Here is a 24,430-nt window from a genome sequence, read left to right on the forward strand (position 1 = left end):
TCAGCTAACATTAGTAACAGAAATGTCAATAAGATGTTCTTATCTTCGTACGTCCGTGTGAAATTCGTTTTGATAGCTTGGATCTTAGTAAATAGTAGTACTAAGATCCAAACTTAGGCTCATTACTAGGATAGCATCAAATCTCAAGTACACTACCTGACCAACGTCTAACGCAGGACTCAGACTCTGCCCCGTATCTTCTGTGAGGTCTACGCGTAGAATCTGATGAGTTCCCGTCAGTACATCCATGATAACTTCCGCCGAACATATGCCGTGGACTGAGTAGGCTTTGAGCGAGTCTAGACTTGACATCATTGCACTTACTTGGAGATTTATACCTGAAATTAAGAATGTATTAAAGGTGACGACTGGTTAGACGTTGCTTAGTGATTAAAAACCAACCCGAGGGATCATTTGATCCATAAAAACTAAATCAAGCTTATTGTACGTTTAAACTAAAGTACACTTTCGTCTCTTTTTGTCAAATAATGTTTACGTTGTGATGAAAAGAGAAAGTACCTACCTACTTTAGTTAAAATGGTGCAATTGCTATTTTTATGATAAGGGGTAAAAGGTTAAAATATAATTGTGTGGGCTTCGGGAAGGGAATTTTATAGATTGCTGTATATGATATCATCAAGATTATATTATTATACATACAAATATTCGTCATAACTTCATTAAATTGTTACATGGCAAGGACAGTAATTACGCAGTACTACAGTGCCTCAGCTTCGATATGCCTGATGGGTCAAACAAAAACTTACACTCAAAATAACATTAAAAGATCTTTTTTATTGTCCGTTAAGTGAACTGACAAAAGTTCTATTATTTTTTAGTGCTTATTATATTTATTAGTTAGTTAATTTTTAGTTTTTTTTATTATGAAGCTTTTTATTAATTATTTCCTTATGTTTATTTTTTCTTTCGTGTGTTTAATACATTGGACATTGGACAATGCATTCTTGATTATTGATTTAGGGTCGCCTGTTAGGTCAGGTGTGTTTTTTGTAAACAAAAAAAATCTCATACAAAAACATTAAAACGTAGTTAAAAAGATCAAAGTACAGTTGGATACCTTTATCAAACGCGGCCTTCACAACTTCCGGCCAAGTTGGTACATTCATCTCCTGCTTCACAGGTTCCAGCCTTTCCAGCAGTTCCTTACAGGCCTTCACCGTAGCGAAGGCTACACTCTCGCTGGTGACGCTACCACTGCTTGCAATTGCATTTGGAGATATAAAGCTATCAGCGCCTTTTACTTTGACGATATTAAGAGGTACCTGTAAATAATTATCAAGATAATTTGAAAATATAGCATAATAATGTTATACATTAGTGAATATGTTGATCGATTATAATTCTGTAATAACATAATTAAATAAATAAATCAGTGGCGCTATAACATTTTTAGGCTGGGCCTCAGATTTCTGAATCTATTTCATGATCAATCTAATAGGCAAGTAGGTCACTAGCCTCCTGTGCCCGACACTCGACTTTTTGGGTCTACGGCAAGCCGGTTTCCATACGATGTTTTCCTTCACCGTTAGAGCGAATGTTAAATGCGCACATAGAAAGAAAGTCCATTGGTGCACAGCCGGGGATCGAATCCTACCACCTAAGAGATGAGGGGCGCACGCTGAAGCCACAACACTGCTATATAATACCACATATTTTTTTAATTGAAGAAAGAGGCATGCTACTTTTCGTGATTTAAAACTAGTTTTAAATTTCCACCAGCTAAGGAAATTTACAGCCAGTTGTAGTTATAATATTAGCTTCATAATTTTGTACCACTCTCAAGAAAAAAAAAATATTACTAAATATACCAATAATTTTTTTTTTGTTTTTTTTTTGGACAATTCACACCAATTGACCTAGTCCCATTCTAAGCTGGTGAAGCTTGTGTTATGGGTACTAGGCAACGGATATACATACATATTATAGATAGATAGACATATAAATACATATTTAAACACCCAAGACCTAAGCACAACACCAAATGCTCATCACATCGATGTTTGTCTCAGCCGGGGATCGAACCCGGGACCCATGGATTCGCAGTCAGGGGTACTAACCACTAGACCAATGAGCCGTCTATATAATATACCTTTAATGCGTAGGCGCAGACTTGAGCCACCTTCGTATTGATACCTTGTCCCATTTCAATACCTCCATGGGATATTAGAATAGTGCCATCGACATGATATACTGAGATTGTGACTGGGTAATTCCCACCATATTCTACAGGAAACGACATAAGGGATGTCTTAAGAGACTTCTTAGTCCAAGCATTAGCAGTATTATACGCTGTAATTTCAGCTTTACGTTCCTCATATTTAGTTTCCAGTTTGAATGTCTCAATCATGTCGTTTACGTCTTTATTGTTTATATGCAGTAGTTTCACGTCGAAAGAATCTTTTTTTACTGTGAATGCAATACGCTCCATAATATGCTCCATGATGGCTGCGCCTTCCGTAGTTCCTGGAAGATATTTATGACGAGACTTCGAGATGTAAAAAAAGTACTGCGTTACGTACTTAAATTGTAATATAAGTCACTTTCGAGGTAGAGCATTTTAAAAACTATTTTTAAATGTAATATTGTCCAATTAAGCAGTAGTGGGTAGACTTAGTTATTAGTATATATGTATATGTTAAATATTGACTCCCTGATGCTATATTGACATTTACGACTCCAATTATGACCGATTATCCCACCAGACTATTGTGTGCCGTCTTAATTTCAAATATTTTGATCCTCTTTGTAATTGTGTTAAAAAATATTGACTAAACCCCTGAGGTGGAGATTTTTATCATTTGTAGCTAACGTCAAAATCACTACATCATTTAGTAATAGAAACTAAGAATATAACGGCACTTTCACAAAACAAGAAAACCATACGCAGAGCAGGTGAATTGGTGAGTTAGCGGAGACAAAGCTTACATTTGCTCCTTCATGACAATTGCCCCATTTCTTATATTAATCTATCATGAGGAGTAGAACAATAGAAAATAGAGGAGTGGGAGGAGAGATAGAGACAAGCTGAAACCGCAAATAATTAAAACCGGCACGTATAATTCGACGTACGTATGATGACAACTCACGGGTCTTCTGCACAGTTTTTAAACAGATTTAAAGTCTGGACTAGGCCAATATGCTATTCCGAAAACAACTCTGAACAAACATCGCTGCAGATGTTGCTGGACTATCCGACGTATGAGGTACGAACTAGAGCAGAAAACAAATGTGGCTCTGACAAAAGCTACATCGCCCATTGTTAATGACACACCCCGACCACAGAATGTACCTATGCCAACGAATAAAAAAAATCATTTAATCATATAGGTAACACGTTGTACACTTATGACTTGTCAGTAAAGAAATACATATTAATGCTTCTAATTTTACATTTAGTGCCATTTCTCAAATCAAGGGCGTAGAACGGAAGAGAAGAACTGGCTATAAACTCTCCGCCACTCTTTTTAATCGCCATTTTTTTTGTTTTTTTTGTTTTTACACAACGTTTGTAAGGAGCTGCAACCATTAAACCATATTCCACAAGACATCTTAAGTAATTAATAATAATACCTAACATAAATTAAAAACAAAGATTTGTCCTCTATCAGCAGGAAGCATGGTGAAATAGGAGCACGCACTTACATTCTCGTGGGAACAACACGCAAACACATAGTCGAAATAATTAACATCACCGCAAGTAGCACCCGTTCACGAGTATGACGCATGGCCAGCCATCGATAGTCCAGCAACTTCAATTAAGAATTAAAAATGAAACAGTACTGCAGCAGCGCCAGGTAGTTATGCACCCCGTAGAATATAGTCCCATTACAGTGGGACTTTCTTGAGGTTCTAAAATGACTGTTATTTATTAATCTACCCTCAGATAATCTTACCTGGTGCCCTACACCAGGTATTACTGGCCTTATCAGTAAGCACACTGTATCCTTTGACATCCCACCGCGAGGTATCGTATAAGTTGGACATGACATCTGTGATGGCACCAGCTGCAGTGTCATTGAAGTTACAACCATTGTCTGAATAATATGATAGGTTTGCGTATTGTATAACGCCTTCACTATTTGTTGCTACCTGAAAATAACCTGTTTTTCAATATTTATTGTTAGCGGACTAACGCCATCTTGTAGCAGAAACCTATATAAAGCGTGGCAACACCGGCGTTGACTCACTTTTATTTCGAGACTTCGTGCGGAACGGACTTATTACTAACCTAACCTCGGTAGATTTTAAAAGTCTAAAGTACCTACACGTTCTAATCTTTTGTGTTACCTAATAATATAATATAAATTATAATCATATTGAGAAGGAATAATATAATTAATGTTGAGGCCCAAATTTAGGGGATAAAAGAGACTTCGAAAAGAAAAATGTTTTAAATTCCGACTAGCAAACACTAGTAAACAACTTTTCAACGCTCGGCAATGGTGTACCATGCAATAATGTGATGGCGCATTCCCTTTAACCAATAGAAATTGATAGGATAACGATTTGTGAAATGAATGAAAGAAGGTAAAATTTTTTGGATAAAATTTTAACTTTTTAGGTTAGATTAGGATCAAAAACGCCACTTAGAATTAAAAAAAACGTAACCTAATGTAATTCACTGGGAACTGGGACAATACCATTGACATCATGTAATTTTATCAGTTTTTAATTATTTTTAGGGATCGAAAGCCATGAGCCTCCTTAATATTACTTGGTGTACTTCATAGCAGTCGTAAAGAAATAGAAGAAAGCCGTGATTTGGCAAATGCACCTAAAAGAAGGTAATGAAGATAACTTTTAACACAATGGAATTAGCAATAGTTTAGCATGTAGCATGGTTTAAGCAAAGACCCTGTCCAGAAAACTAGTGTCCACTCGCGCGTTTTGATTTGTACTGCATCCAGATGCGGCATTCCTACGCGCGAATGCGATTAGAGGTATCAGGTTATAAACATGGACTCTATCACTAACTTTATCATACGTTTTATGCTTATATTGGAAAAATCTGATGTTTCCATATTCCATATAGCTATATACTCTCATTGGACACGCGCGTAGTCGATAGTCCGGCGCATTACAAGCGTTTTACGCGCGTGTGTGGATACGCACGAGAGCCTACGCGCGTGTGGACTCATGCTTTCTGGACACGGTGTTAGAGTAAAAACGGCGGGTAGCGATGCATAGTATAGACAACGAACCTCATATTCAACATAACATGCTTGTCGCTTCCCAATCGCAGCCATATTATGAGTCAGAGGGAGCACAAGTGTGGCTGTTCTGTTCAGCTTATATGCGGCCAATGCACAGGCGCAAGCGATTAACGAAGACCGCGACGCCTTGCCCCCATACCCTCCACCGATTCTGCTCACTTCTACCGTCACGCTGAAAGGTTATATTAGAAATTTATCCTCACCTATTATTTATTTTCTTATGTCAACCCGTTGGGACGGTTTAAAGATTAAAAGAAATAATTTTTCTCATAATTCGAGCGTAAAACACAATTTTATGTGTAAATATAAATTTCAATTACTTTAATCGAGTTAAAATATGACGTATATACAATAAAGTTAATCCTTTTTAAGATTAATTTAATGCACCTACATATAATTATTGTACTATTTATTTAGGTATTTTTTTGTCGAGTTTTCTATAGTATGTGATGAGATGTATTAACATCATATATCATTACTTAAATAATAATAATGACTAGTTAATCTGTTTTTATAAGTGAAATAATTGTCTGCTGAAATTATCTTTATTTTTTTCAACCTATTTTATAGTAGCTATGCAATCTAAGTACCTGTTCAAGGATAAGTTTAAGGACTTCGCAACGGCAGTTTGTACTAAATCCATCCACTGTGTTGCCGACCGTACAACGAGGCCGCGACGTGTGTTGCTCACTGTACAGCTCTGAGTCTCCGTGGTGTAGTGATATTGGTCTGGGATTGTGTATGTTCCTTTTATTGTGTGGACGACGTCTGTTCCTCTATCTTTTGGTTTTATTGATGATTCCTCGCGGATCTTAAACGTATTGTATAAATCAGTATAGTGGTAAAGTAATCGCCAGGATCTGATCTCCAGGATTCTGTTTTTTTTGGCAGGAGGTTCACCTGATGCTAAGTGATACCGCCCATGGACACTCTCAATACCAGAAGGCTCGCGAGTGCGTTGCCGGCCTTTTAAGAATTGGGACCCTGTATTCTTGAAGGACCCTTAGTCAAATTGGTTCGCAAATACTTCAGTGGGCAGCTGGTTTCACATAGCCCAAAAACCAAGTCCAATTGTGCACAGCCAGGGATCGAACCTACGGCCTCAGGGATGAGAGTCGCACGCTGAAGCGACTAGGCCAACACTGCTCGCACTGCCCTTAGTCATATTCAACTTAATTTAAGAGTCTTTAATACTTACTCGTTTTTCTTTATCTACTGCATTCAAAGCATCTTTTACATTTAAAATTGGCTTTTGGTTCGATTTATTATAAGTAACTTTAACAATTCCAGCCGCTTTCACCGCCATTTTGTGATTATTTGCTACTATTATTGCGATTGGCTGACCATAGTAAGATATTTCTTTGGCTGGTAATATTTCTTCATTTACGGATATCCATGGTATTTCTGTTGGTGTAAAGGAATTTCTACCAGGAATGTCTTTAGCGGTATAAAACGCTATGACGCCGGATAACTTCTGAAATAGTAAAAAAACATGCTTGTTCAGATTGATAACTAATCGTTAGAATATTAATATAACATTAAACCGATATTGTCAGTAAAGATAGTATGTATATTATTACAATTATAATAACTACAATTTTTCTAAGAATTCTTCTACTTTCTTCTTCTTCTCTTTTTTTTATACAACAGCACAAATTGGCATGAGGCCCATCTGATGTTAAGTGATACTTACAGAATGGCAACCACGTGATGAAAAAAGGAAAAGAGGAAGACAGAGCAAGAGATGGGCAGACGAAATAAAGAGAATAGGAGGCACAACTTGGACAAGAGGAGCTAACTTCAGAAAATATTGGAAGCAGCAGGAAGAGGCCTATGTATCCTAAAACGGGTCAAGTGATGTAGATTAAGTTTTATTTATGTATTAGAATTAAGTTTTTTATGTAACTTAAATAAGTGTTAATACATTATACTGGGTGTCTGCATTAAAGGCTTAATAAAAAATAATAAATTGTGTCCGAAACGGAGAAGAACTGAGTTTTCGAAAAAATCTATTAACATAAAATTTTTTTTATGAAACTCAAAAAATATTTTTTATTTAAAGAATAGAGTACATTTTAAGTGTGATGTGGTTGTAACTGGCCTTGGCTCAGCATTATGCTGTGAGCAGACGTGTTACCTCAACGCTGGTCATTCTGCTAGAGTCCACAACAGCTAGTTTACGCCTCAGACGAAAAAAAATTAAAAGGATGTAATAATAATAATAGTAGAAGAAAAAATAATAGAAAAGTGGAAGTAGAGAAGTCTTGGAAGATTTTTATATAGTAAATAATGAAAAATAGAATAATGAGAAATAGATACATAGACACTTACCAATGCTTCAGTAGCATCAAAAGAGTCTACTTCTCCAAGGCATATTGTGGACAATACGAAGGCCACATGGACATCGCGAGTTGTATTATATCTGTCACTCACATACCGAGCTTCCCCGGAACACTAAAACAAGAGTAAATTTCTACCCCCTTATACATAAAAATACTTTTTTTTATTTATTTAATGTATTAACACTTCGTTGCATACAGAAATATAATACAATTGATATAATTAAATGAAAAGGAGCGCTTTCGAGCGATCTCTTCCAGGCAACCATTGTAAGGAAAAAATTATAGATAAGGTAAGCAAGAAGTGCTAAAATACATAAAGCATATAGTTATTTAGATAAAACTAATTAAACGAAACAAAGCAATTAAAACATGTGGAAAAAGTGATCAGAAGAATTTTTTGTTTAAAAACGAAACAAAAAATTATAGCACTACTTGACAGAAAGAGACGAATAGCGATATTTAAAACTCCGAAAAGAATCAATATGTTACTTTTAAAGCGATTACGACATAATCCCGATGTAAATAATGAGTTTTGTTCCGCGATTAAAATGTTACGAATACGGAGAGAACTACATGGATCTTGCATACACTAACGCGGGTAGTGAAAATTACAGAGTATGGGAGCTGATATAATAAATAATGCTGCCAATTAAAAAAAAAATTTACTTGTGTCTTCATTAACAAATTATGGAACATTACGATCAAGCCTAACTTAAGACTAATAAGTAATTTAAGTCTAACCTTATTTACTAAAAAGGATTTTTATCATAAGGAAGTGTCTCAGAAGACACTCTGTTCTTGTGTTCTATTTTTTCACTCACTGTTTAGCACATAATACTAACGTGCACTAACACTAAAAGGACAAAACATGGTTTCAACAAATGGTTTTGCCCTTTTCAGTCTTCTCACTAGGCCCGTGGTGTCAAGGAGTTGAATAGCCTCGACATTCACGTGATGGTGGTTCGGCTCCAGCAGTCTTTGGCAACGTCCTACTACGTACCTAGGTTTTTTTTTTTATGTAATAGGAGGCAAACGGGCAGGAGGCTCACCTGATGTTAAGTGATACCGCCGCCCATGGACACTCACAATGCCAGAAGGCTCGCAGGTGCGTTGCCGGCCTTTCAAGAATTGGTACGCTCTTTTCTTACTACTTAGCTGAATTTTGGAACGGCAATTATAATTATAATATTGATAACGTCAAAGTCGGCAGGTAATTTGATGTTTTCTTGGAAATGTTTACGTGAACTGATTTAGTATTATTTAGACCATTTTTTGGTCCACAAGCCAACAATATTTCTGTTTTTTTTTTAATAGCCGCCAGTTTAACTGCGTAGCAATAATTTTTGTAGTAGAAAATAAATCTTATTTTAAACAAATACCTGTGCTAAAGCCTCCAGTTTCACGACAGGCTGGTTTAAGGGCCACAATGAGTTGTCAGTGTCGTACGTCTGGGTTCCATGAGATACTGGCCGTGATAATATATCACCTCCTGATTTGTAGCGAGGGTTTACTGACGGACTTAGAGATAGTATAGCCTAGAAATAATTAGTGTTACTTTGATTTGTATAGCGATTTTGGAGTTAATTCATTTCTTTTAGTTTTTTTTACCACAATATTACCAGACTACAATTTTATGTTTTAATTATTGATTACTCAATAATTGGCTGTAGCTGTACACCCAATTACAACAAATAAACTTCATTATCGAAATCAGTCTCCGTATTGAAGTAAATTTTGTATTAAAAAACATAAGTTATAGTTTTAATAATTATAATAAATTGCCACTTCTCTCTTTAAAAACCCATTGGAAGTTTCGCAACCATCTAAAGATTATATATCTTAATATATATAATTCTACTGTATATGTGTATGTCACTGAACGCCTCTTAAACAGCTGGACCGATCTGAATAAATATTTTATGCGCCCTGGATGGTTTAGATTCACAAATCAGCCCGGCAGATGGCTGCTGTCGGTATCTAGGTTATTTATCTATACCGCAAATATACAGCTGGTATATATATAGAATCTTCTGTGCATGTGTTCGTAATTAAACTACTAAACCGCTTTGTGTTTTCAAGTGGAGTCGAGAGTGATATACATTATTAGATGTTTTTATGTAAGACGTGTGTCCTGCACCGTCTGTCGGATATATAAAGTGTTTAATAAGCTTCGAACGCGATAAAAATCCTATAGTACCTTATAAAATAACCCCAGAGCAATAGCCTTCCTACAAAACGGCGAGGGTTCGGGAGGGTTCTCTATTGGGGCCATTTCTTCTTCTAGTGTATGCAAAGCACTCCTTAGGACATCTTCATTGAATATATCTCGCCCTTTTAAGAAATCCTCTGTTTGTTTTGCATGAGTAAAATCTGGACTGATATTACCAAAAACAATGCTTGATGATTTTACATTGTTGTCCTCGTCTATGTGAAATAAAAAGCCAGCGTTTACAATGGCGTGCGCATTTTGGCCACGAGGCATTACCTGTTAAGGAATTAAAATTTAAACCCGTATGAAATATTAATAAGAATAATATCATATCGCGTGTTCGTAAAATTATTCCAGCGATAGCTTTCCAGCTTTTTGTAGTTAGCTTAAAGGCCACACGTCCACCAGTGTGCGGAACTGTGCGGCACAATGTTTGTTTTGGTCAACTCACTCTATCTAACAGAAAAGTTCGTGCACAACACTGTGTGCGCACATGGTACAAGTAATGGACTAGAGTCGACGCGCACAAACTGGTTGTTCGCGAACTGAATCTAGCTTCTTCTAGCTATGCTAAGTAATTTTTTGAACTATCAAGAATCGAAATATATATTTTCTATGAATAAGTAATAAAATATCGGATAAGTTACCGAATAAAAATAAATTTATTAATTAATTTTACGAATACAAACAGCATGTGGTGCCATCTTTTGACAAAATTACGCATAGAAATGAAACCTACCACTTTGTTCTTGCGCCGGATAACAAAACAAAAAATTTTGTATATCAGAAAGTGCTTTAACATGCAGTATCGCAATATTAACAACTGTCGGCAGAAAATCTTCTCAGTGAACAAGTGTGGAACACTGTGCGCGCACAAAAGTTACACACAGCATTTGCAGTTGGAGACAGAAGCCAAACGCGATTATGTGCTTGGTACGTGTTCTGCTATTGTTTTGCACAAAATGTTTGTAAAAAAATGTGCCGCACGCTATTTTGGTGGAATCGTACCTTAAAGTTTCGTTATCACTTTGACAAGAAACAATTCGATTTCGACGAACTCTTCCATAGCTATACAATACCTACATTAAATTGTATGTATTGTGAATTATATTTTCGTATTTAACTAAGATTGAATATAATGAATGGAGTATAATACAACAATGAAGTAGTAGTGAATACTAGGAATTTATCGTAGACATCTACAAAAAGGAAATACTTATTTAACGACTGATTTTTTATACAGATACATTAAAACTGTGTCTGGCTCTTTGATACTACTAAGCTACTAACCTTGTAAGTCCGAATGAGGTTCTTCGACGCTAACGGAGGTAATTTGATATTTAAGATTATTTTATTTGTCATATCCAGTGTCATAAAATCCCTCATATTCTTAACAGTTTTCTCCTTTTTTGTATTCACTAAAAATATTTTAACTAATGTGAGTTATGTACATTAGTTAATTTTCATATATATTTTAGTTGACAATTAGGAGCGCAAACCAAATGTTAGCAATCATCGCACACTTGAAGCCAAAACGAACCCTTGAGCTTTTCTATAATGTCAACATTAAATTAAATTGAGTTCATTCATTACAAAATATAACATTTTAAATCATTGGAAGTTCAAAAACTTACTTATAGTTACACAGCCTCCAACTGTTTCGAACAGGAGAAAAATATCTGACGGAAAATCGTGGTGTTTATTTTTCAATGATAAATTTCCACCAATTGTACCAATCTGAAAGAAAAAAAAAAATGTTTAGACATTTAAAGTGTTTAATAAAGCCTGTTTAATAATATATCGGATAAAAATGCAAACATATAATAATCCTATGTATGTTTGCTAATGTATATATTTATACTCGCAATGTTTCGTAAAATTTTACACGGTTACGAAGGCTTTAAACGAAAATATTAATTCTAAAGTAGGTTAGTGTTTAAAACTTGTAGTAATAATCTACAACTACAATCACTGCGATAATTGTTGCCTCATCAAACATTGTAGATTCATTAAACCCTGATGAAACGCTCTAAGGAAGTTATCCCGACAACTAAAGATATATTATACAACTTCTCGATTTTAGCTTCTGGGGCCTTCGGGACTATCAGTGCGAGAATCCTCCCTTTAAATTGAAACTGTTCAGTGTCTACAAAATCATACGTGATACATTTTGTAAGAATTATGTTCAGGTAAAATCAGTGGCGTAACTATCAGTAAAAATCGTCACGTTGTACTCAGTTTAATTTTAATAAACTTCGAGATTTTCAGCGTACTTAATTACACGTTGTATATGTCACACTAATGGCCATAGGCCTCCTCTCTTAGGCGAGAGGGAATGGTCTATAGTCCCCACGCTAGCCCAATGCGTATTGGAGACTTCACATTCATCCATAGAACATAATATCTCTTGGCAGTGGCCCTCTTGTGTCGGGGGCCCGTGGCATTTTGCCAGCCCTGCCACCCTATTGTTACGCCACTGGGTAAAATATATAAGTCTATTACGAAATGTCAATCATTTACTAACTAGCTGAACTAGTAACGTACATTTCTAACAGGCACATGTGCCACCAGCTCCAAATGCTTCACAAATTCCTTCAAATATAAAAAGTCTTCGTTCATTTTAGATTTCCGATCACAAACACTTATAAATTCAGTTATAGTCATCCCAGCGCCGATTACCAAATTGTTGTCCATAAAATAATCTTGTAATGCATCTATAGAAGATATATCAATGTATATTCTTGGTTCCTTTGTGTTTGGATAAACGCCTGAAAAATAAATAAGTAAAATTAACATCGAACTATTGCTATTATGATTTATATTTAAATAGGAGTAGAGCAAAATAGCTTCCATGTAATTAAAAACTATAAAAAGCTAACAGTTTGCTAACGACACATGGAGAGAAACTACTAGACTAAAAAAATATGAAAAGAGTAAATTACCTGGTACTAAAAATGGTATATGAAGCAAAATAGAAATCGACAAAAGATGTATTAGAATGGTATGAAAGAGAAGGCAAAAAGAAGAGAGGACGTCAAGTAAAAATATGCAGATGGGAGATGGTGGCAGTTGATCTGCTGAGGAGGCTAGCACAGAACAGCATGAGCTTAATATTTATGGACCATACAACTGGTTGCTAAAATGAAATTGTCACCAGGAGAAATAAATAAATATTTTTTTAATAGTGTAATATGCGATTATGACTAATATTACCATATTTTCATTTACTTAAGTCGCACAGGAACATGTATGTATTTCTAATTAGGAAGTTTTATACAAAATAACGTCAAATTATCTCTCAACTTATATTATAGTTGGTACGGTATTTATATATATATATATATACACCAAAAAGTGTTGTTAATTAAAATGTTAATTATTTTTGTATGATTACTAATCTCTATATATATATAATTCTCGTGTAACAATGTTCGTTCCTATACTCCTCCGAAACGGCTCGACCCAATCTTATGAAATTTTGTATGAATATTCAGTAATTCAAACCCCTAAGTGACAAGGTCATCCTCATCATTTCATCCCAAAAAAAAAAATATTTTTATACAAACATTTTTGTTTTTTATTTTTTAATGATAAAGCATACAAAAATACATACAACCCCTAATTTCCACTTCTTTACTATCAACCCCTTTTTTATTATTGTAAATAGTTATTTTTATTGAACTAAAATAATGTTTTGTTGTAAAATTGACGTTTGCCGGGTCAGCAAAGACCTAGTCTTTATATAAGCAAATATTTAAGTAACACCTTTTCCAGTATTTCCCGCCACCAGTTGATAATCTCCACCTTCTCTATTTATCACCTGAAAATATACAAAATTTCGATCAACTTAATAAAAAGAATATCGCAGCGACAGCTCAGACTGCCTCAGATCTGTTTACGACTTTGTTAACATTATTGATGCTAAAAATAGCGTTAAATGATTAAATTTTATCATGACGCACCTAAAGAAGTATAACTTTAAAAATTTGACTGAATGTATATTTATTCGATTTCTTTACCTTAAAAATATCATCAATAGTATACACCTTAAACCAACGATTAAACCCTTTAAGTTGCAATTCTCTAATAACATCTATTTCTATAAAACACCAGCCGTCATTACATTTATTCTTACAAGTCGATTTACAATTCAATTTGTGAAGATCTTCTAGGTCCTGTAATAAAACATTGTAGACTTCATAAATAATAATAATACTCAGTTGGTGTTCTAAATATGACGTAACTGATCTAGTCATCTTTGCAATTGAAACTAGATTATCCGTTCAAGAGTTATTCAGAAAATGGCCGATTGCTCAAGAGACGTTACTTTAGAAAGAATAAAACAAAGAAAAAACGTTTATTTGATTAAAGCACACACATATATAAATGAAATACAAACACAATCACATTAATCAATATTTTATTGTTATAATAGGTTGAGGGTAGGAAAAAGCCGACAGACACGGATGGTCATTGCCTTGTATTGGACGCTTTTGAGTTGTAATTTGTTCTTTGTGTTATATGAAAGTTTGGTAAAGTTTACCACATTTATTTATTTAAGTTAATTATAAGATTGACTTTAGTATACATTTATTTATTGTCATAGATATATCGATTGTGTTTCCGTTTATAATTATTCTGTGCTAATTTTGTTTCATTTTACAAAAATATCCTATAACATTATGCTCTATATGCTGGATGCGTTACTTCTATTACTGAGACAAATGTATTGAAACATCGCAATCATATGAGAAAAATAATATGTATAACATTAGTTTTATCAAAGCTATATCTTATCAAAACTAGATCAATATCCTTTGTTTGTCTTACCTGAACATTTTCAGGTTGTTTTGCGAAGCTTTTAAAAGCATCCAAAATTGGTCTATATCCAGTGCATCTACACATATTACCACCGAAAGCTCTATCTATTTGTGTTTTGCTTAAATTATCTCCAGAGCTTTTTTGAAGGCTAAAAAGTAATACAATATTATCAAGACATTATAGCAAATGTGGTATATTAATGGACTAATAAAAAATTGTTTTTAACAAACGTAATTTAAAACATTGTTGGAACTCATAAAAGTAGTTTCCAATTAATTCCAAGGTCAGTGTTAATGAAGAGATAACAGATTTTGTAACGTAATGAGTACTTATGGAAAAAAACAGCGGCGAAATTCCTCGCTATGACAAAAGAAAACGAGGAAGACAAATAAAAAGATGGGAAGATGATGTGCGAAGAGCAGCTGACCCTATGTGGTTACGTACAGCTAGAATCGGAGAAGAGTGGAAGCTCTTAGAGGATACCTATGTCCAAAGACAAGCTGTATAACATAAACCAACCGGCTTGCCGTTTAATTATTATTAGTGCTTCACATTTTTATGTACTAGTATAAGTAATTACAGCAATAAAGGCTTTTATTATTATTATAAGTACCTGTGCATGTTCATAATCCACCCGGGTGTGCAATACCCACATTGCGTACCATTGTACTCAGCTAATCGCCTCTGTAAGGGATGGTATCCATCTTTGTGATTTCCGAGACCTTCTATTGTGGTTATGTCCCATTGGTGACACGATAGGATGTGTACTAAGCACTAGTAAAAATCGCAAATATAAAGCATTGATTACACATAGATTTATTTGGCCTGTTCGTCTCAAGTATGGTGTCGGAGCTCTGACATTTGAATACTTAAGTCTAATAAATATTACAGCCCTAAGTGTTCCTCAACAAATTTAGTTCGTTTATTATTTTCTTTGTACCAGTTAGATAAAACAAATCAAAATTCAAATTCAAAATTCAAAAATCATTTAATCATATGGGTAACACATTGTACACTTGACTCACAATGACTTACATTGTACGACTTGTCAGTAAAGAGATACATATTATATGCTTCTAATTTTACATTTAGTGCCAGTTCTCAAATCAAGGGCGTAGAACGGAAGAGAAGAACTGGCAATAAACTCTCCGCCACTCTTTTTAATCGCCATGTTTTTTTTTTTTTCAATGGCGCTTCAACCTTTTTTAGTCTGGGCCTCAGATTTCTATATCTGTTTCATGATCAAATAGGTGATCAGCTTCCTGTGCATGACACACGCCGTCGACTTTTTGGGTCTAAGGTAAGCCGGTTTCTTCACGTGGTTTTCCTTCACGTTTGAGCGAATTGAAAATGTGTACATAGAAATAAATTCCATTGGTCCACAGCCGGGGATAAAACCTACGACCTCAGGGATGAGAGTTGCACGCTGAAGCCAACACTGCACTTTGTACCAGTTAGCCTAGATTATAATAATTTTATTTGTACCAATCCATCTAATTATTAAATCTTAATATATATAAATCTCGTGTCACAATGTTTGTCCTCAATGGACTCCTAAACTACCGAACCGATATCAATCAAATTTGCACACCGTGTGTAGTTTGATCCAACTTTAAAGATAGGGTAGTTTAAATCTCAAATTATAGTCGCAATATTATTTTATTGCAAAATATTTGTTTATTATTTGATACAATTCTAACAGATGGCGCTGTGTTAAAAGTATCAACTTGTCACATAAGCTGTCATCTACCTTTCACATACGTTCTCCTACCGTTTCCCTTGAATAGTTTACTACTATGTAATATAACAAAAACCTTAGCCACAGCAACGCTTGGCCGGTCTGCTAGTATATTATAAATTACGTGTCACGTTGTTTGTCCGCTATGGACTCCTAAACTACCGAACCGATATCAATCAAATTTGCACACCGTGTGAAGTTTGATCCAACTTAAAAGATAGGATAGCTTACATCTCAATTTAAGTATATCCAAAATATTATTTTATTGCAAAATATTTGTTTATTATTTGATAGTCAGAACAGATGGCGCTGTGTTGAACTGTTGTTCTCCTACCGTTTCCCTTGAATAGTTTGCTACATTGTAATAAAACAAAAACCTTAACCACAGCAACGCTTGGCTGGTATGCTAGTTGTTTATAAGTTAAGATTTTTATAATTTGGTTATAAGCTGTAAATCTTCTTAATCTATACATAAAAGATCGTAGCTTTTGGAGCTTTTTTTTTATAATTCTCATTATATACATATAATATAGTATAGATATATTTCAAAAACATAGTGGTTTACATTACGTAACGACTCCTGTCAGCGACAAAACAGTGGCGCCTGGAAGTCTTGGCGTCGGATATCTATATTTTAGCGTGGTCATTCTTATCATTCAAATATTATACCTACTGTGTTTCACAGCCCGTTTGTACATATTAAATGTATTCAAACAAATAAGTTATTTTAAATTCTAATTAAATACTGTAAAATATCTTATGCAGTGCTGGCCTAGTGGCTTCAGCGTGCGACTCTCATACCTGAGGTCGTAGGTTCGATCACCAGCTGTGCACCAATGGACTTTCTTTCTATATGCGCATTTAACATTCGCTCCAACGGTGAAGGAAAACATCGTGATTAAACCGACATGTCTTAGACCCAAATACTCGACGGCGTGTGTCAGGCACAGAAGGCTGATCACCTACTTGCCTATTAGATTTAAAAATGATCATGAAACAGATTCAGAAATCGGAGGCCAAGACTTAAAGAGATTGTAGCGCCATTGATTTATTTTTATTATTAAACTATCTTATGATAAACATTGTTTACATTACAATCAATAGCACGGTTTTGCTCAATAAATTACCGAGGTTATAAATAGGGCCGCGACGACACCCGACAGAGCCTGTTTGCGAAACCTATGAAGCGCCCCTTTATTTACAAATCTTCATATTTCAACGTATTTTTTTATTACTTCTTAATTTTGACCAAATAAAATGTTCTCCAGTTTTATATACTGAGATTATATTTTTCTAAATAGGTGAATCCAGTTGGCTTCTACTTGCTTATTCAGGGAGAGGACGTAGCTTCAGCGGCCTCATCACAAATTAAAGACAGACAAACAAAGTAAAATTAAACCACAAACGTAAATATTAGCTTAGGAGTAAGCAAGTAGGTACGAAATATGTTTTTTTAATAAAATTTGCGCCTATTGTACCTATTTACGTATCGATACTCCACTACAAAGAATATGTTGTTGTGTTTGTGACAAAAATTATTTCGGCGGCGGCGCCCTGATTGTCTTGGCGCCGGTTTGCGCCGCACACTTCGTACACGGGGTGGCGCGGCCCTGGTTATAAATGAGAACATAGGCCGATTATATTTCTTCAATATGTTGCGGTTAATGTTTGTAACATAAGAAATGTGACATACAAAATTGTCACTTGAAAATGGTACATTTATAGTTTTAGCTACTGTATCATCGTAACTATGTTTTATTAATTAAAACAAACCACACCTTTACCTCATAGGTCTTGAATTTAGATTTGGACAGCATATGATGAGGTCTGTGGCGGAACCGAATAAAGTAGTAAAGAAGATAAACGTATTAATTTTGAAAATGCATTTCATTTTTCCAGCATAGACAATGTGTAGGAAATATGTGTAAAAAAGTCAGTAATAACTATTGACGTAATCAACAAATAATATAATCAACAACCCCCCTTCCCCCTATAGTGTTTACGTAATACTTGATCGGCCCTAGAGTATGCTCCTGCCGATTCAAACTACGATCGGATTTCATCAATTTAGGGCCGTGTGTAGACGCTTTATGATTTGACAATTTTACGAAAAAAAAAAAAAAAATTATATATTTATTTCTAATAATGATTCCAAACAGTGGTTCCGTTTTATTTTTACTACTCACAGAATTAACAGCTAGTTCTCGTTTCTCCTTGGTAACTGGATGAGTAGTGGACACGGAGACCACGCATGCGCCACAGCCTCCTTCATGACACATGGCCTTGGTGCCGTAAAGGCCGAGGTGGTCACGCAGGTAGTCATTAAGGGATGTCGCTGGTGTTACTTCTGAGCCCGCTAAAATGTAGAACAACCAGTAGAAAATAAAATTTCTAAAACAAGTAATTTTATTGTTCGATTAAATGAGTGCCGCGAACGCGAGGGTCTACATTTGGACGGTATTATTTTTAAGAAATAAATTCCCATATCAACTAAATATGAACTTTATTTTGAGACACCTGTTATAACGTAGGATTTCTGTTCGTTTGGATTGACGAAGTTTTTCGCATGTAGTGGGGAGTAACGATATCTTCGTTCCATAATGGTGCACCTGGCGTTTAAATCGAGTGGATTACCGGCAAAAACATATATATTTAGAGACCGAAATGTGCTGCGCAGAGCGATGGGCTGACGACATCATCATCATAAAAGTTTCAGGGGAGAAATGGATGAAGGTAGCAAAGAACAGATCCAAATGGAAAGTTCAGGAGCCTTTACCTAAAAGGTGCATACTGCAGAACACGACGTAATGGAAATAACAATAAGTAACGTAACTAGCGCACAAAAAAACTTACCTCCATCTGCTTTGTAATTTTTATCGAATTAAAGTGGCTTGATTATTATTATACTTAGAATACCGATCACCTACTTTCCTTAAATAGGTTCGATCATCCACATATTATAGAACTAGAAGTAAGAAACACTGAAATCTATCAACATTTTTGTGTTTATTACGATAATGTCATACTATACACATTGAGTTGTAATAACTAACTTTCTTTATACCACGGAACTTGACTTTTAGCTATGCAGATGGCACTCAAATTGGACTAACGAAGGCCATAATTAGCCTGAAATGTAATCAGTATGTCCAATTGTTTGTGTGTTCAGTTGATAATTAAATGTAATGAGGAGTGGCTGTATGCCGTATATTTGATATTGTTTTAATTAATAGGCAAGTAGTTGATCAAAATTCTGTCTGGCACGTGTCGTCGATGTGAGACATGCCGATTTCTTCACGATGTTTTCCTTGTGTTAAGGCCGATTTACATTATCATTAGTGTTTAGGAGAGTGCTTTAGGATAGTACTTTAGTTGAAACATGTAAACGCTACTTGCTTTAGTAAACGCTACGCTAAAGAACTTGCCTTTCAAGTTGTACTAAAGCACTCTCCTAAACACTAAGATAATGTAAATCGGCCTTTAGATGCGCACATATACACAAAGTCCGCAAATATCCAGATCTCATCATGATGTTGACATGACAAATTACATATACATTTAATTTACTGTATATTTGATGTTTATTAAATGTTTAGGTTTAATAAACTATACTTAGTAATACATTTAAATAAAACAATAAAGGGCGGTACAGATATCATGACAAAATTCACACGGAATATTGTAATCACTACATAGTATAAAACAAAGTCGCTTTCTCTGTCCCTATGTCCCTTTGTATGCTTAAATCTTTGAAACTACACAACGGATTTTGATGCGGTTGATGATCAATTCAATCAAATCAGGTTGGTGATTTTTTTAATAGATAGAGTGATTCAAGAGGAAGGTTTATATGTATAATAACATCCATTAAATAGTGGAGAAGTACTGTTATTTTTGAGGTTTCTAATGTGATGTTGTAAATAATTACATTTTTTCCACTTACATTGCAAACGCAGGCTGAACTAGAACTACGAGTTTTATCGAAATAATGTACTACACATTGAAAAGGTCTACAGAAAAGTCCGTGATGGTATATGTCTATCTCTTATGGATAACCCACAATAACTTTTTTTTGTCATTTACTTTTTACGACAAATAATGGCTAATTTTCGAAGCGATTTCAACCAATACAGCATTAATCCTTAACCAATTAAATACCTTGAATACATTGTTCATTTAATATAGATCTATATGGCCCTTTACAGCATATGATTTAAATGAATATTTCGAAGATATTACAAATTTAAAAATTGCGGGACGCAGCGCGTCGGAGGCCGCGGTTCTCCCTATATTTTATAGCACTTTGAATTAAGTATCAGCATTGCATCCGTGCAAAGCCGGGGCGGGTCGCTAGTTGTTTATAAATATTAGTCCTAAAGGGACTCCTTTTAATAACATTATATTTTAGTTTATGTTAAGGTTAGTTATTTATTTCAATGTATATTATTTTAAATTGATTATAAATATAGAACAATATCTTCTAATATTTATAAACAATTACAATATTACATTTAATGTATGTTAACATGTAAATATTGTTATTGTTATTAATATTTTTTGACTCATAATGTACATTTGTTTTTATAGTTAAAGCGCTCAGTTTTGGAACGTCGGACGTCGAGGTGATACAGCGAACATTAACAATGAAATAAAAATAAAGAAACAACCTATTGGTTTTTGTTATCGTTGTAAACAGTAATCTAACTGTACACTGCGACGTGTTAAGTCATGGCTAATGTGACCAGACGTCCCGTTTTGAACGGGACTGTCCCTTTTTCCAATTACGACTCCGGGTGTCCCCGAAAAGAACTGTGTGACGCAAAATTGTCCCGATTTCAGAAAGCGCGCGAATTTAAGCAGTAGAATATAAAAATAAAACGTGCCAAGAGTTACATGCCTTTTTAAAATCATCACCAGCTAGCTATATTACAATAAATTTGCTTCTGATAAATATAAATATAACTAAACATTTTGGGTACCTTTATTTTGTGATTCGTAACTTTTATGGCAACTAACTTTTTCTAAATAAATAACTTTAAAACAATTTTTTTTCTTTTTCATTGACTACTTATTGTTTGACCTAAATTAAATCAATGTCCCGTTATGAATAAAAGAATATATGGTCACTTTAGTCATGGCTGATATTCCATTCACTGACTAGATAATGCTTGTTTTTATTTACAATATCTATTTATATTGTAAATTGGAATATGATATGTAATAGATTTTTTTTATGTAATAGGAGGCAAACGGGCACGAGGCTCACCTGATGTTAAGTGATACCGCCGCCCATGGACACTCACACTGCCAGAAGGCTCGCAAGTGCGTTGCCGGCCTTTCAAGAATTGGTGCGCTCTTTTCTCGAAGGACCCTAAATAGCCCAAATAGCTGGTCAGACATGAATGAGGAAATCAAGAGAGATGCTTATGGAAAACATCCGGAATGTTTTTCTGTAACGAATTTAACAGTGGTAAGGGGATTTTTTATTAGTGGTGTTTGTGATTTGGATAAGCTTATAAGCAAAACAATAAATTGGAAACCAGACGGGACTTACAGTTGGCCTACTACGTACTGAAAGTCTTGAGGGGTGTAGTGTGCAACCCAAGTGTACTCCAAGAACTGGGTTTCTTACTACCTATGGGATATGTGCGACGGCGAAGGCCAAGGTTGTTTGCGATACCAAGGGCAAGAACCAGTCTGTTGCACCGATCCCCGTTATCAAAGACGTTGCGCCTACTGAATGCTGTCTCCGACACTATCGACATATTTAAATGTTCGCAGAGTGAATTCACAGTAGCGATGTTGTGTATATTATGTGTTTAATATTATATATGTACCTACTTTATTATATTTTATTTAATGTTTCACGACATTATCGTATTGGCATAGTCTGTAAGGATAATGTATGTAATTCTGTAATAAATAAATAAATAAATAAATAAAATAAATAAATTATGTTACACGGAGGACACAAGGAAGAAGTGGCTATTTAGTACCTTCTTCGTTTCTTTAATCGTCCATTTAGGACGAAAGTTAATAAAATAAAATTAATTAATATAAAATTGTAACAATACACGTTTTTTAATTGTTATAAATTATATAAAGCAAGTGATGATATTGTTTGACGTCCAGTATAACCTGGAGTCTCAGTTCAATACGAAAAGGTTTGGATTGTTAGTAATGGTAGTATTTATTTTATTAAACAAAGTATTGTAATGTATTTAATATGTAAAACTATGGGAGAGGAAAATATACTTATACTTTATAGTATTGGAAATTATATATGGACTTAGCTTAACTATTAGAAAAATGTACAACAATTTCTAACATATAGATACAACTAATTTCCCAATTCTTACCCGTCTCCCGCTTTACATTTTGTACCCGTCTTATTTTGGATATCATAACATTTTCTAATTGAGGGAATAAATTAAAAAGTAAACTTACACAAAACACACCGCTCTCCGTTGACAGTGAAAAACAAGGTATCCATTATTCACTAAAAATTGTATATCATTTTAAAAACAAGTCCGTCAAATCAGTACACATTCACCAGAAAATCAAGGCAAACTACACAGTGCACACGGCATATCAGTCATAGCACTCGCACAATACTCAAGAGTCAAGAGGGGCGACAAAAATATTACGCAAAATTTAACTAGTCAATGAATTGTTTGATGATTATTACTTTATAGCTAAGAATGATTAATACAGTGTGTTACAATTATTTATGCTTAAAATATGTAAATGAATAATTATATTTCTTAGATTAGATTCTTTAGATTATTGATTATCTATTAAGGTAAGTGAAACGTCTTGTACGCACAACGGACCAACCACGAGTCTAATTGCGGAGAAAGGAGTCCTTCTACCCTAAGGTAAGTGAAAAATGAAAAGATGAAAAATAGGGTAAGTGTTGGTAAAAGTGCTAGTATTTCTATTAAAACCCCCAGTTTCTAACGTTCCATCATTCGAAGTTAGCCGCCCAGAGTGCGTGGAGTGCGTGAATTTGGATAATTTCGGCATCGTGAACCCCATGTGTTATAACTTCAATTACAAGATGGGCGCGACTATTTCTTATTAATACTTCATTATAGTATTCTTAGTTACGAAATCACATTAAAATACGGCTATTATTAGTAATTTAGGAAATATCTCAACTTTCCGTCTTTACCCAAAAAAGGATTGTGTGGTTTTATGAAACCACGGTAAAAGTGAAACTTTTTTTCACATTATAGACAATTTTAAATTTTTGGAATAATATTCCATTAAGGATATAAAAATCGCTTTATCAATGTTAATTTTATGCTTGGAAAATTGGAATAATAATGGGAAATAATAAAAGTAGACTAAGTCTCCAACTAATATTTTTATTGAACACTGTGTCTTAGATAGTACGACATACATAATACTTAACAATCATTTAAATTATATACACATATTAAATAATAGGCTATACACTTACACTTTAAAAATATTACGGGGTAAGATAAATAAACAAAAGTTTCGATCTTACTCCGTTCCCAAGTGTCATACAAAAATTCAGTTATCCTCAAACTTTTACTGGTAACATAGGAAATAAATTGGCAACGTACCTAGTTGATATTTCCACAGTATTATTATTATAGATTACCGAATATGCAAAGATAGGTGAATAAATTAAATTTCGATTCTTATCTATGTACCTAATTTAAATTGCAAAACTAAAGTAGAATAAAAGTATCTATCAATATCAGACGTTGGCACTATTCCTACCTAAGTAATGTTAAATGAATTATGGTTGGACGTATAAAGTGTAATAATACCTAATTATTAATACATAATTGCATTTGTTTTATTCAGCTTTCATGCCTCGTAATCACGTCCGAAAATCGTTACGTGCAACATCCTATACTAATGATGTGGCCGAAGCCATAGAAAAAGTAAAAAGGAAGGTTTTGACAACATTAGGCCACCCTCCTGGCTTTGCTCATGAAATCTAACTAAGAATAGCAAATGGCCTTAAAGTTTTGGAAGAATGGGGTTTTGGGCTATCTAGAAAAGAAGTAATTTTTCTCGTTCCCCCGTTGGGGTAAGATTGATATAG

General features: G+C 34.5%; 1 protein-coding gene across 2 annotated transcripts in view; it reads right to left on the minus strand.

The window, feature by feature from the left end:
* Positions 1-22,967, minus strand: part of LOC125051675 (aldehyde oxidase 1-like) — a 26,919-nt gene extending 3,952 nt beyond the window's left edge. Inside the window, exons 1-19 of one of the 2 annotated variants that reach the window (XM_047652176.1) lie at positions 22,792-22,967; positions 18,531-18,700; positions 15,220-15,380; positions 14,616-14,754; positions 13,805-13,960; positions 13,551-13,605; positions 12,330-12,553; positions 11,420-11,522; positions 11,076-11,203; positions 9,774-10,061; positions 8,956-9,111; positions 7,566-7,688; positions 6,433-6,708; positions 5,825-6,045; positions 5,223-5,406; positions 3,915-4,110; positions 2,111-2,484; positions 1,079-1,283; positions 157-338 (exon numbers count right to left, since the gene is read on the minus strand). In XM_047652176.1, the coding sequence (XP_047508132.1) occupies positions 157-338; positions 1,079-1,283; positions 2,111-2,484; positions 3,915-4,110; positions 5,223-5,406; positions 5,825-6,045; positions 6,433-6,708; positions 7,566-7,688; positions 8,956-9,111; positions 9,774-10,061; positions 11,076-11,203; positions 11,420-11,522; positions 12,330-12,553; positions 13,551-13,605; positions 13,805-13,960; positions 14,616-14,754; positions 15,220-15,380; positions 18,531-18,700; positions 22,792-22,837 (3,387 nt within the window). In that variant the 5' untranslated portion in view covers positions 22,838-22,967. The remainder of the gene's footprint in view (positions 1-156; positions 339-1,078; positions 1,284-2,110; positions 2,485-3,914; positions 4,111-5,222; positions 5,407-5,824; positions 6,046-6,432; positions 6,709-7,565; positions 7,689-8,955; positions 9,112-9,773; positions 10,062-11,075; positions 11,204-11,419; positions 11,523-12,329; positions 12,554-13,550; positions 13,606-13,804; positions 13,961-14,615; positions 14,755-15,219; positions 15,381-18,530; positions 18,701-22,791) is intronic. The other variant, XM_047652177.1, reaches the window with a different exon arrangement.
* Positions 22,968-24,430: the final 1,463 nt, after the last annotated feature.

Source organism: Pieris napi, chromosome 8 (assembly GCF_905475465.1).
Source record: "Pieris napi chromosome 8, ilPieNapi1.2, whole genome shotgun sequence".
Classification (NCBI taxonomy): domain Eukaryota; kingdom Metazoa; phylum Arthropoda; class Insecta; order Lepidoptera; family Pieridae; genus Pieris; species Pieris napi.